The 14,414-nt window shown below is 40.8% G+C and overlaps 1 protein-coding gene across 1 annotated transcript; it reads left to right on the top strand.

Moving 5' to 3' along the window:
- The first annotated feature begins 432 nt into the window (after positions 1-432).
- Positions 433-13,814, top strand: alkbh8 (alkB homolog 8, tRNA methyltransferase). The gene is made up of 12 exons (XM_085429899.1): positions 433-574; positions 1,251-1,384; positions 1,498-1,598; positions 2,420-2,551; positions 2,650-2,745; positions 2,887-2,991; positions 3,653-3,723; positions 7,910-8,016; positions 8,291-8,451; positions 9,259-9,539; positions 12,004-12,153; positions 12,871-13,814. Exons 1-12 carry the CDS (start codon positions 437-439, stop codon positions 13,600-13,602), a joined length of 2,208 nt encoding a protein of 735 aa, XP_085286025.1. The 5' UTR covers positions 433-436; the 3' UTR covers positions 13,603-13,814.
- Positions 13,815-14,414: the final 600 nt, after the last annotated feature.

Below are 14,414 nucleotides of genomic sequence, written 5' to 3'. Positions count from 1 at the left end.
CTTTTTCCGAGGTCGTCATTTAGGAACGTGGTGGGTAGCCGAAAACGTAATATGGTGACGATTTGTCACCTAGCGTAAAATGTTACGCTTTGGGAGTGAGAACGGGTTGCAAAGTCACATAAATCACATTTTTTGCCATTCTAATCCTCAGGTCGTCCTAATACGTCCACGCGTTTAAATGCACTCAGTTGCTGCCATGTGATTGGCTGAGTAAGACAAGATGATAATAAGTTAACAGCTGTAGCTAACAAAGTTCCGAGAAGTGCATATATATATTTTATTCACATGTAATAATTTCATTTTATTCTTAACAAATCAGAATTATGTAAGATAAACACTTTAGTTACATTTTACAAAATTTCTCCTGGAGAGGTAATCTTTGGGAACCGAAGTCTTTCAGTCCCCGTTGCACCCGGACGGATTAAAACAACGTACCATGGATGCTAGTGAGGAAAACAACGTGAAGGCCGTCAGGAGAAGTAAAGAAGAGAAAAAGCTTCTCAGAAAACAAATTAAAGCCAGTCACACATTACTGAAGCATGAAGGCATCCATACGACCCCGCAGCTTACCAGGGTAAAGAAAAATAACGTTTATTTGACGGGAAATGGTTCGTTGTCATATGTTTCATTATTCTTCGCTTGTTTTATAACATTAAAATGATTTTAAAAGTTACCTGCATATCTAATATTTAATTGTTCTATTCAAAATTTTTATATATATATTTATTACTATTGTTGTTATTATTATTGATAAATTAACAAGAAAATCAGCCGCTGTTTATGGAAAATACCTTGAATATTTTACTCGTTATAAGAGACTTTTCATTTGCTCCTTTTAAATGGGATTCATTTTTGTGTTCCTGCAGCAGTCTGAGACAGTTTTAAGAACCATTTCTATTTATCTGAAACGATTTCACGCTGTTATCTCTGCAGACAAATACAAATACGAGTTCATAAAAATTGGGTTTCATAGCAAAAGGGAACAAACTACTTTATACTAGAGACAAATATCAACAAACAAACATCAACATTTTAAGCCAGTAAAAGCATCACAACAAAAACACAAACTACTTCATTTGTTTAGTTGTTTTTTCATGAGAGTATGTGTTGTAGGTTGATTGATTGCTAAGCAGTCTAACAATCCTTGAGAAAAGGCCTTTTCCCCCTTTTTTCTGACATCTTCTTTTTTTCAGTTATTTTCAGGTTTGTTTGTTTTTGTGTGATTTTTACTGTTTATTTCACCTCTGCAGAGTCTGGTGGTGGCTAATGGTGGCCTGGGGAACAGCGTTAGTCGAGAGGAGCTCTCGGCAGCGCTGAAAGAGATGGGAGAAGTGGAGAGCCTGCTCATGCCTCCCCATAAGCCCTATGCTTTTGTCACATACAGGTACACTTGGGGCACAGACAGCACTTTGCCACAGCAGGAATGCGCTTTGTACATTGAGGACCTTTTTATTCCAGTTAAAACTAATATTATTGTCATTTTCATTCTCGTTCCAGGTGTGAAGAGAGTGCTCTAAAAGCGTACACCCACCTTAATGGACAGAAGCTGCAGTGCGGAGAGAGCAGCGTCATGCTCTACCTCGCTTATGTCAACTCAGGTACTTTTACTTTCAGTACCATCAGGAACATTGTGAGTTCTTTCAGATATAGCCTGGCTTAGACATAAATTCTCCTTTCTCTTTTAAATGGATTTACACTTGCAGGGTTTTTTTTTATTGTGTTTTATTAATGTAATGAGTTATTGCAATGCATTTGACTGAAAGTTGTCTTCTTAAAGTTCCATATGACATTACAATGGCTTCAGATGCCGGTGATTGTTCTGTATGGGTCTTATTAGAGCTTAGCTCAGCTTTCGATACAGTGGATCTTACACTGGATTGGGTTTCTTCATATGTTACTAATAGAAGTTGTTCAATCTTTGCAAAGACTATGTCAGTGTATGTCTGATGTTTTTTTTGGGTCTGTATTTTCTGCCACTTGGTCAGGTAATTGCCAGTGCTGATAGTATTTCTTGCCATTTTTTTGCTGATGACCGTCAGCTGCGTTACTCTTTTAAACAGCATGTGCACTCTGCACTCATACTTTTGATTGGCTGTTTATCAGCTGTTAAGGATTGGCTAGCTGGATTTTTTTTCTTTTAGTTAAACGAATAAGAAGCTTTATTATTGCTTTTTCATATTGCTTCTTATTGAAGCATTTGTTGGGTTCATAGGCTCTTCTGTCAAGCGATTTATAAATAACCTTGTGTTTTACTAGATAGTTCTTTGTCTCTGGATGCTCATGATAAAACTGATACATGTGCCCGACAAATCTTAGGTTTACAAGTAAGTCAAATAATCTGAAATACTCTGAAAGGTTTTGTTGGTTTTTTTGCAGCCAGTATTTAAGATCTACTGTGTATTTTCACGCTCTTGTATAGTGACCTATGAGGAGGAAGCATCCGTCCCATTGCCAGAGGGTTTAGTTCTGCTGGAGGATTTTGTGTCCCCAGAAGAAGAAGCTCTGCTGCTTGCTGCTGTAGACTGGTCATCCACTAATGAGGATGTTACAGGTGAGGGTATCATTTCCCCCCAAAAAAAGCTGTGAAGAAAAGCCAGGCATACACTTTTGATTACTGTTTCTGAATAATCCCCTTTAACTGATTCTTAGCGCAAAAAGCTCTGAAGCACAGAAGAGTGAAACATTATGGCTTTGAATTTCGCTACGACAACAACAATGTGGATAAGGACAAGCCATTACCTGCAGGTAATCTGGATCTTCTTTTATCAAACATATTGTATCAGGTGTGGTTTTGTGGACTGTGTTTTTCGTGATATGGTCTTCAGTCACTAGACAAGCATATAATAAAGCAAAACAGAAGTAGCAGAGGAATATGTGTGTTTCTAGGTATCCCTGCGGAGTGTTTACCTGTTCTGGAGCGTTGTTTAAGAAACGGACAGATCAACGTTATGCCAGACCAGCTGACTGTAAATCAGTATGAATCTGGACAGGGTGAGTTACAGCTCGAATAATTCACAGAAAGTTTTTGCTCATTCCCAACTCTTATTTTTTAATTTCTGAACTCTACTAGCTGGGATTGGCTCCAGAGCCCCTGCAACCCTTTGTTAGAATATTGTGATAAGGAAGGATAGATAGATTAGTGCTGTATGATTCTCAGCTCAGAATAATAATAATAATTATACTGGTCCTTTGGGAAGTTAATAACTGAAACAAGGACTTTTAGTCCCCGTCGCCATTATATTGTAATTTTAAATATACAATATAAATGTAACAAATTTATTAGACCACCACCCAGTGTAAGGTTTATGCCACAGCTGCTCTAAGTTAACACAGTATTGTTAATTACTAAGATGCCAAATTATGATTATTTACTTGCATTCATGGACGGAAAAATTGGTTTTAGTGGTTGAGTGTTACGCTTGATTAATAACTGCTTTTATAACTGATAATTAATCTGTTATTAAAAATGAATAAGAGAGCACACAAACAGAGTTTACTGATTTGCACCACTGGGTGGCAGCAGAGCCTTTCCTGAACCAGTCGATGAGGAGTTATGGAAGCCTTTGGGCTGAGAGAAGTTTCTTAAATGTTTCGCTTGATTAACTTTGCTCTGAAGGTTTTCATTTTTCATGTTTGTTTATGATATTTCCAGGTATTCCTCCTCATGTGGACACTCACTCTGCCTTTGAGGACACCATCCTGTCTCTGAGCCTGGGGGCAAAGGTGAGAAGTCGGTCAGGCATCTGTGATTTGATCATCGTCATCGTTGCCACAGACCTGTGAGCTGTTGGTAATTAGTAGCTGTTTGAAGCCAGCATCAGTCAGCAGTACTCGACGTGCAATCATCAGTGATTAAAATGAAAGTTGTACATAAAGATGGTCTAAAGAAAACACTGCCAGCTTTCATCTTAAAACTGTTAAGAGGTGGTTATTCGTTTAAACCCAGTGAGATCAAGTCTGTGTGTATTCATTTATAAGTTCTAGTTTAATCTGTCAAATTAACCGCAACCTTCCTGAGCTCTGTGATTTATCTGCTTCAGAGAGCTGTCAGTAGTGTGTGTGTGTGTGTGTGTGTGTGTGTGTGTGTGTGTGTGTGTGTGTGTGAGGGTGCGTACGTGCACACATCTTGTGTCCTTGTGTTTTTCCTGAGAACACTGTGTTACCTTCTCGGTGTGTCTCATTCTTTTCAGTTCCTTCTCACCGTAGCATCCGTTCATCCAGCAGGCACTTAAGGAATTAAAGCTCGCAAGAAATTTTGTAAACAAACGGATGTACACAAGAGTTATAGATTTTCCATTTTCATGTCCTTCACTCTTCCAGGTGTTCACAGGTGTTGCGACCTATAAACTAAGATCGTGGGTTTAGTCTTTGCTGCCTGATTGCTGTGGATGAACACCCATCTGTCCCTGCTTGTCTGAAAAGCAGGGGCTCTGCTAGCAATCAGCTGTCATCTGCTGTGGCATCTGTCACACACACACACACACACACACACACACACACACACACAGACTGACAGTGTGTGTATTCATTGTCCTTGCTTTTCAGTGGAGATTCAGAGCCACAGAAAAAGTGGGCATATTAAATCACGTTAAAAAAGGAAGGGACACTTGGAGGAATATTTGAAGCGAATAGACCCCGAAAGAAAGTTTTATTGAGTGCAGTTAAACTGGCTCTTCTTTAAGCGATGCATGGGAGTAATGGTACTGTTAAGCTGAGCGGTGGTATTTCTCGCAGTATTTCCTGTTTAACACCACTCAAGTACGCATTTACATGTAGTCATGGTGACCTGCTGAAGCTCAAACTGTGCTTTAGAATTGGAAAAAGTTGATTCGAATGACTAAACGTGGCATGGTTGCTGGTGCCAGATGCGCTGGTCTGATTATTTCAGAAACTGCTGATTTGCTGGGATTTTCCCACACAGCCATCTGTAGGGTTTACAAAGACAGGTCGAATAAAAGAGAATTTAACCAGTGAGCGGCAGTTCTCTGGGTGAAAATGTGTTTTTGATGTCAGAGGACTGAGGACTGCTTGAAGCCGATAAGAAGAAGAACCACTGCACGCAGAAGAGCATCTCTGAACACAGAACGCATTGAAAACTTGAAGCACATTGGCTACGTCAGATTGCCGCTGCACTCTGCAGTAAACTGAGGCTGTAGTTCCCATCAAAATTGGATAGTGTAAGCATGGATTCATGCTCCCTCGTATCAACGGTTCAGGCTGTTTGTGGTGGTGGGGGGGTATTTTCTTAGCACACTTTGGACACCTAGTACCAACTCAGCATTGTTGAAACACCACAGCCTCCCTGAGTATTGGGAAGAAGGTGCTCTGCTCCATCTCAAAGGGGCTCCGACTGGGTACTAGTAATGAAGCTCTGAGTGCACATTAGGATTTCTAAATTTGATGTTGTGGTGGTTGCAGAGAATACAACAAGTAGCTTATTTTAAAGACTATTTGGAAACCTTGTTAAATATTTTGCTACTCTGTGGATTTAATGAGTGCACTGCAGTTTGATTCAGCTTTGATTTAAGCAGACAGGATTTGGTGCATAACAAACCTTTATGCCATTCGCTCAGTTTCATTGGATTTAATTTCTCTGAAAATGTAACACAAGTGATTCAGTCATTATTAATGAAACACTTGTTTCCTGGTAATTACACGAACTATAACTGCATTATTGAGCTGTTTGTGATGTTGTATATTGGCAGCCTTTTTGGTGTGTGCTTGTGTGTTTGTGAGGACCAGTTGTAGACTACAGAAGCAAGGACTGACTTTAGGGCTAATTGTAGAAGTTAGGCAGAGGTTTAGGGTTACTTATTGTGATGCTTGAAGTTAAGGTAAGGAAGTAAAGAAGTAAAGAAGCTCTCTGTAATTGATTGTACTCAGAAAGATGTACAAACCTGTGTGTGTTTGTGTGTGCGTGCATACGTGTGAGGAGGGAGGGAGATGATGAATAGTTGTGAAGTAAAGCGTAGTTGCCGGCGTCACCATCGATTTAGTCACATTCCACCCTTTCATTGATTGGCTAACACTCCTCAGAGGGGAACACACACACACAGTAGTGTGTTAGTGAGGACCTTCATTGACATAATGGCTTCCCTAGCCCCTTACCCTAACCATTAAAAATGAATGCCTAACCCTTACCCTAAACCTAACCATAACCTAATTGTAACCCTGACACTGAAACTACATTTTGAGCCTCAAAAAGGCCTTCACTATACTTGTGAGAACCAACAGTCACTTGTAAGGACACACTCACCGGTCCTCACAAGTATAGTAGAATGCAGATTTCGGTGCTCATAAAGATAGCTAGACAGGAACACACACACACACACACATGAATGCCATCTACTTCACAAAATCCAATTTTCCTGCTGTCAGAATTTGGAGGGATACAATTGGAAATTGTTGTAGATGTAATTTCCCAGCAGAGCTTATTCTGTTATGTGCTGTAAGGAAACATTAGGATCAAACACCAACGCTGTGTCTGCTAGCTGCAAGTGAGAGAAAACATGAACAGTGTTTTAGGTGGTCGACAGTGTTTTCCTTTGGGTGACATCAGTCAAAACTGTGTAGTTTGGAAGTTTTGTGCCAAAGTCTCTTTCAGTCCTGAGCTACTGCTGGATCAGTAAAATATTAGCTTTGGTGCAAACGTTAAAAAAAAAAAAAAAAAAAAAGTAAATGAAAAATGAGTCAAAGTTTTTTAAATTTGTTATACTACTACTGCTACTAATAGTAGTAGTAGTAATAATAATAATAATAATAATAATAATAATTAATAATAGCTGTACAGCAGTATGGCTTAATTAGAATATAGAAACAAACCATGAAATTGCCCAACTCTCTACTGAAGAACTAAAAGCATAAAAACTAGTGCGTAACTTGTTTCCTGTACTTGCAGATACAGAAACATTTTGATGAATAATAAAAATATAAAGGTGTATTATCAGCAGTTATTACTTGCAGCAGATGCACAGTAATATGTAGGGAAACACTGATGCAGGATGCCAAATTATTATTGCTGTTGAACTGTTAGTTGGAATTGCATGTCCACAACAGGAGCATCATGATGTCTTCTAGGTGGATGTCCTGCTGCTGTGATGGGCCTTCATGCTTATAATGTTGGCCTGATCTTTGTTGATGTTGAGACTGATTCCCAGTTCTGATGTCAGAAGTGCAGTTTTTGTCCAGCCTCTGGGGGCAAGAGCACCGTGTCATCAGCAAAGTCAGAGTTGCCATGTTGTGCTGATAGTGCCGAGTGAATGCTGTTCCTTCTTCCTACTGTAGAACTCGTGATACAGTGAGTTGGAGAGGAATAGATATGTTTGGGTGTCTACTCAGCAAAATGCACAGGTGCAATGAGAGAGGACCAGGACCCATTCCTTGAGAGACTTCTTACATCATAGCAGTTCTTTCTCATTCACCATCATTGATGATGGCTGCATGTACCATGTGTGAGGAATCTGATTGCAGTTCCTGCCTTTCCTATTTAGAAGTGATCCACAGTATCAGATGCTGCTAAGATCAAATGCAGTCGAGTCTGTGAAACTCCCCGCATTATTCCTCAGGCAAATTGTGTTCAAAACCTTTGCAAGGGCTGCTTCTATGCTGTGATACGAGCGGAAATCTGACTGAGAGCTGTCAAGGATGTCATCCATCAGTAGAAAATGATTGGGTTACAAAGGGAAGGGCCTGGCGGCTGTTTTTTTTGTGTGTGTGTGTGTGTGTGTGTGTGTGTGTGGCATTGGAAATATGCCTGCAAGAAATATATATGTATATAAATCCACACCCAATGACTTTAAAACCTTCATAAAATTTTTTCATTTAATCAGTAATTTGTTATTATCGGTGCAGTGAAGTAATGAGTAGAAACCACTCTTACTTTTAACACAGCGCGTTTGTGTTTGTGCAGACGGTGATGGAGTTCCGACATCCTGATGGTCGTGTTGTTGCTGTGGTGCTGCCTGGACGGAGCCTGCTGGTCATGAAGAGCGAGAGCAGATATCTCTGGACTCATGGGTAAGCTGGACTGTGTCAAAGCATCAGTCTCTCCTTTTGGAGTCAGGTTCTTTTGACCTGATCTTTGGATCGATGCTTAATTTGCTGCTTTTTCCTCTGAAAAAGAAACTATTTATTTACTACAATTAGTACATTTCAGTCTGTTGATGGTCTTCGTCTTCAACCTTTGCATTGTATTTGTTCACATCCACATCCTCTCATCCTCTTCACCAGTTGGTTTGTGTGTTTTTGTCTTTTATAACTACTAAGACAAGCTCTTTGTGTGTCCTTTTAGGATCACTCCTCGTAAGTTTGACATGGTGCCGGCCTGTGAGCAGCAATCCCCCGATCATGTGACGCCTGAACCTGGAACACGTAGCAATCTGACTCTGAGCAAGAGGGGCACACGCACTTCTTTCACTTTCCGCAAGATCAGGCCTGAACCCTGCCGCTGTGGTGAGAGTGAAGCAAAACACACTTTGCTTTTATAAACTGCTTTACTCACATTATGAGAGTGAGGTTTTGAGAGGTAAATTTAATTTTAATATATGTAATATGTTACGGGGCTCCTTTTTCTCATTTTTTCATTTCTGTTGTTCTGGGTTCTTTTGTGACCTGGATGAGTTGTTGATGCGCTCTTGGAGTAATTTTGTTAGGCTGGCCACTTCTTGGGAAGGTTCACCACAGTTCCAACCATGGCTGTCACCATGGTGACAGGAGTCCCAAACCTTAGAAATGGCTTTGTAACCCCGTTTCACACTGATCAAGCAACTTTGTTTCTCAGACGTTTCTTTAGATCCTGACATGATGCTTTGCTTTTTGAGGTCTTTCAGCCTGCTTCACTTTGTCAGGTTCAGTTTAAGTGATTTCTTAATTCTACAGGTATGGCAGCAATCAGACCTGGGTGTGGCTAGTGAAATTGAACTTGGCTTTCCAAAAAATGTGGTTAATCACAGTTTAGGCTACTACTTTATCCCCCACAGGGCCAGATTGATAGGTTTGTTTACCTTTTGTCGCTTAATAAATGAAATTGTCAGGATATCTTTGTCTAATATTAAAATTAGACAGCAGGATTATGTTATTTTGTCTGACAGTTTCATCGCATGAGAATCCTAAACCCAGAGCATAGCTAGCGCTTTTGCATAAAGACAATAATAAAAGATATGCGAACGATATGATTGTAATTAAACGTTGCATGGCAACGCAGGTCAAAGATAAACGATCGGCACATCTCACCAGTGAACGCCTTCTCTCTGTCTCCAGCCTTCCCCTCTGCCTGTGACAGTCAGGGAGCTCCTTCAACACTCTCGCCCTCTACGCCGTCCCCTCCCGCGCTTCCATGTTGCCATGCCGATGCAGCCCGTCTAGAGGAGGAGTATGTGCACCGGGTGTACGACGCTATCGCCTCCCACTTCAGCAGCACCCGCCACTCCCCCTGGCCTCGCGTTTGCCACTTCCTGTCCTCGCTCCCACCGGGTAGCGTACTAGCTGATGTGGGCTGCGGAAATGGGAAATACCTGGGCGTAAACCCAGAGATGATTGCAGTGAGTGTCATTTTATACTGAAATGTCTGCGCCTCTGAGATACTTCATTGATCCCTGCAGGGTAATTTCCTCTATCACTGCTTTTTTTATTGCTGCTGTTTCTTAGATTGTCAGCGCTTTGAAATGCTACACATTTTCATAACAGGCGCTTATCTGCAGAAGCATTCATCTGTGTATTCGAGCTAGAACTCCTCTCCTTCATTTCTCACATAGGGATGCAAAATCTAAGATGGCTCTGGGCTTTTTCAAACACATGTAGATCAGCATGACTCATCCAATAACTACTAATGACCTTACACAACACTGTCGCTCTGATAAGGCCACAGAGGTGAGGTTAGAGATGTAACATCAGGTTTAACTTTGGGTTAAAGCCTTTAAACACCATCAGACTTATAGGTGAAAGGATAAAAGAAAGTGAAATGGACTTACATAAAACATCAAAGCATGGCTGTAATAAATGGAATACAGGGTTGTAATTATAGTCAGATCTGCTTGTGCTTTAATGACGGGGGAGTGATACTGATGAGCTTTTTAACTTACACATTCAAGCAGTCTTGAATGACTGCTCGAATGTGACAAACCGTTCCTAAAAACAACACAGCTTTAAATTCTTGGGAGAATTCAGGAGCTCTAAATTCGTCCATGTTAAAGGTTGATTGTCTGGTGGCAACATTTTATTTTGGTGAATTGGTGGATTGGTTCACTTGAATGAGTTGTGATGTTTAATAGAACCGGAAAACAAAAAAGATATCCTAGTTGTTTAAAAATCTCTTTAGTTGGAAGAAATTGAGACAGTATTGCGATATATACAGGGACACCAATTATCAATATTCAAGTAAATAAATAAAAATTAATCTGGGAATATTCAAAACAAAAGGCCTCATCTCACCTGATAAGAAGCAACCTTTCTGCAAACAATCGGGGAGATTGTTGAAGGTTTCCAAAGAACTTTTTCATTTATAACATAATAGTTAATGGGAATTTCTGTCTATGCAGACAGCATCAGGGATTTTCACTGATTTATCACAGTTAACTGTTGTATTGACAGACATAGATTGCATGTTATTGGCAACTTGACCCCATGCAGTCCAGACTGACTTCACATTTATGGCAGGTTTCAGTGACAGTGCTGGTGTGGTTCACCGTCTCATTTTGCAGCAAAAAACAAATCGCTGAAGTGAGATAACTTTGTCTTCTTGGATAAAACAAGTATTGTTTACATTTAAAAAAGTTCAAGGTGAGCTGTTCATCTGTAATTAGGGTACACTGTTCACCTCAGCTGTCAATGCTGGGTGTGAAGTATCCACATCTATTTACTCTGAAGGAGGCTGAAAACTTTATACTGTCAGTTAAAAAAGAATCGCCCCTGTACAGCTATACATATCATAATTTCTGCCCTGAGTGTTTTAACATTGGAGACTATGGGGTTTATTTCCTCTCAAAGCCAACCTCAAGTGGCCATTTGGGGAACTGCAGCTGTTGCGCATCAGCTAAAGCTTCTTTCCCCGAACAGTAGACAGACCACGTCGTGGTCACACTCGCAGTGCTCGGGATTTTCATAAACATAAAAAGAAAAGGAGGAACCTGAGCGAGCCACTTCAGGACCTGGTTGCATAAGCCTGACCTCTGTGCTTCAGAATGAAGCAAAGTTTGCATCATTGGGCTAGACGCTGCAGCTTACACGTCTACCTCCAGTGGTAGAGCTTTGGGTCTCTGGGAGGGTATAACTGAATGTGAAATGTAGGCGTGAGTTAGCAGAGAGTTTGCTTTTGGCCACAGGTGTAAACATCACGTCTTGCTTCAGGACGGCTAAATAAATAAGAGTAAGGCACAGCAGGATGAGATTCCTGTTGTTGCTCTCATTTCTTCCCTGTTTCTTTTTTTTTTGTTGTTGTTTTTTTTTGCATAAGCTCAGTTTCCATGGTAATATCCTACATTTCCTGTTTACGTATGCACACTGGGATATTCTTGTTTGGGATTTGGGGGTGCATGTAAGCAGCTTATCCTGACTCAGAGTGTAGCTGTGATAAATCAGAACAGAGAACACTGTGATCATGCAGCGAGCACAGCAGCTACCCGAGTTTTATTCTGCTTGTTCTCATTTTCTCCCAACCCAGGCCTCTGCTCTTCTTCTGTTTTCTCGCCTCAGTCCTTCCCTCTTTTTGTGCCTCCTGCTCTACTTAATCTTTCTGTTTGCACGTCAGCAGTAGATCGAGGGTGTGTGTGCATATGTGTAGTGTTCCCGCTCTCTCACTTGTGTCTGCTGTCTCTTGTTCACCTCGCATAGTTTATCTCCATTCTTGCTCATTTTCTCTGGCTTAAATGATCACGAGCAGTTTGTAAACGTGTTCTTCTTCAGACCTTGTACGTGCTGACACTCTGCTGACCTGTGCGTTTGTTGCCGTTTGAGAATGATAGTCCACTGAATGGCCTTGTTACTCTCTCTCTGTATGTTTTATTTCAGGTGGGATGTGATCGTAGCAGCGCTCTCGTCCAAATTTGTGCAGAGAGGGGTTTCCACGCATTTGTTTCTGATGCTCTGAATGTTCCTCTGCGAACAGCCTCCTGTGACGCTTGCATCTCTATAGCCGTCATACACCATTTCTCCACAGAGGTACACACAGCTCATCCTCATACAAAGAATAACCAGAATAGAACCGTTATATCAGTTTTATTTAGAAAGATGGACCTACAAAAAAAGACTTGTATTAATTGTTAGTAGCTCACTAAAGTTTTCATGTTCTGAACTTTTCATGGAACCGTGTGCAAAAGCCAGCTCTTATTTCTTTAAATTCTACTAGGAACATGGGAATGGATGCAGTGATTTATTCAAACATGTGCAAACATACTTGGTAATACTGATATAAGGCATAAGGAGACAGACTTAAATATTTGGTATGACCACCTTTATTCTATACAGCCTGAACTCTCTTGGGCAGCTTTCCTGTAAGGTCTGGAAGTCTTCAGGAATAGTTCTCTAAGCTTCTTGAAGGACATTCAAATCTCTTCTTGGGATGTTGGCTGCTTTTTGTTCTGTTCTCCATCAACATGATCCCACAGTGCTTAAATAATGTTGACATCTGGGCTCTGGGGAGGCCAATCCATGACTGATAGTGTTGCACTGTATGCTTTTCTCTCCAGATACGCTTTTACTGCATTAGCAGTAGGTATTGATCGGTGGATCAAAATCTGATGGTATTTTTCTGTGTTCATAATTCCATCAATTAGGAATTAGGTTGTTGGTGCAAAATCTCTCTGACAATGATTCACATGCAGTGAGTTGCATGTGATTCTGTCTTTAATTAATTTTTTTAATGTGTGTGTGTTGTAGGAGCGGCGGCTAGCAGCTATGAGAGAGTTGGTGAGACTTCTAAAGCCTGGAGGTCATGCACTCATCTATGTTTGGGCTTTTGAACAAGAGTACAACAAGCAGAGGTCCAAGTACCTCAAAGACCACAACAAAGAGCATAATGGGAAGGAAAACCTTACTAAAAACACATCCGAAGACAGACGGGAGCCTCATGGGAAATCGGCTATCCAGAATAGCGGACATTTAGAAGAAGGCTACGAACCTGTTGGCAAAGTGACTGATGGCAAGCTTAGTGTGCACACAAACCGCACAGCCTTTAACACCCAGGACCTTTTAGTTCCCTGGCATCTGAAAGAGGGGAAAAAACCAGGGGAGGAAGAGTCAGGAGATGGTGTGAAAAGGAATAAAAGAAAGGAGAAGTCTAAAAAGGTTTTAACTAACCAAACCAGAACTGACAGTAACCCTGGTCTCAGTCCAGGTTTTGATGCAAGTATGTCTCCTGGATTAAGACTTGACACTGATGACGCCACTCACAGCCCAGGCTCTAAGCCCAGTCCGAGTGGCACCACTCAGACCTCGAGTTCTCATCTGAAATCAGAGTCTGAGAGCCATCTAACCGCCGTCTTTCACCGCTATTATCATGTCTTCCACCAGGGGGAGCTGGAACAGCTGTGCAGCCAGGTGGATGGAATCAAGGTACAGAGCAGCTACCATGACCAGGGTAACTGGTGTGTTATATTAAAGAAGGACTGACACACACGTCATTAAAATCATTTTTATGCAACTACAGATCTGCATAAATAAAGAATTTTAACTTAAAATTAAAGGATCCAGTTTTTGCCTTTTACATATATATGATTTTTAACTGTGTTGGAATAAATTAAAAACAAATCTCTGCTCCTGTTGTGCTTATTTATATCACCATGTTTTGACCTTGGCTGAGCAAACACACCTTTTCCCTGTTATGGTGTCATGGATCGAATAATCCCACTGCGATAAATCCCACCAGCTTTACTCAAAAATAAATGCAACTAAATGAAACATTTCTGGAGTTAGTATATCTACTAAGCATACTCTGGCTAGCTCACTGAAACCCCACAATAAAAACAAGCCTATTCAGCCGAGTGCAAAGACAAGACTGTACCTCACAGGCGATACAACCCTAATCTCAAAAAAAGTTGGGACGTTGTGTAAAACGGAAATAAAAATGATGCGATGAAAATGTCTCATTTTAAGACAAATATTCGCTCATTTTGAGTTTGATCACAGCAACATGTCTCAAAAACATTAGGGCAGGCCATGTTTACAGGTGTGTAGCAACCTTGCTTCTTTTAAGATCTGGGAACTAAGGAGACCAGCTGCTGGGCTTTTGGGAGATGAATGTCGTAGCTGCTCAACATTCCTGGGTGGTCTTTGTTTTATTTTTGTTTCATGATGCATCAGATGTTTCCAACTGATGAGAGCTCTGGACTGCAGGCACGTTCAGCACCAGGATTCTTCTGATAAGATTGACATGATGTGAGATAACTTAATGCATTATGTAGTTCAGCATTATCTTTTGAAAT

This window comes from Copadichromis virginalis, linkage group LG14 (assembly GCF_057382275.1).
Source record: "Copadichromis virginalis isolate Kocher_CV1m ecotype Utaka linkage group LG14, C_Virginalis_male_GT1.1, whole genome shotgun sequence".
NCBI lineage: Eukaryota > Metazoa > Chordata > Actinopteri > Cichliformes > Cichlidae > Copadichromis > Copadichromis virginalis.
The sequence above is the reverse complement of the archived record's forward strand: the minus strand, read 5'-3'. Positions and strand labels throughout refer to the sequence as shown.

Coding starts and splice junctions, on each gene's coding strand:
- alkbh8 (XM_085429899.1), top strand. CDS start 437: ATGGATGCTAGTGAGGAAAACAACGTGAAGGCCGTCAGGAGAAGTAAA. Junction 2,992..3,652: donor TCAGTATGAATCTGGACAGG/GTGAGTTACAGC, acceptor TGATATTTCCAG/GTATTCCTCCTCATGTGGAC. Junction 8,017..8,290: donor AGATATCTCTGGACTCATGG/GTAAGCTGGACT, acceptor GTGTCCTTTTAG/GATCACTCCTCGTAAGTTTG.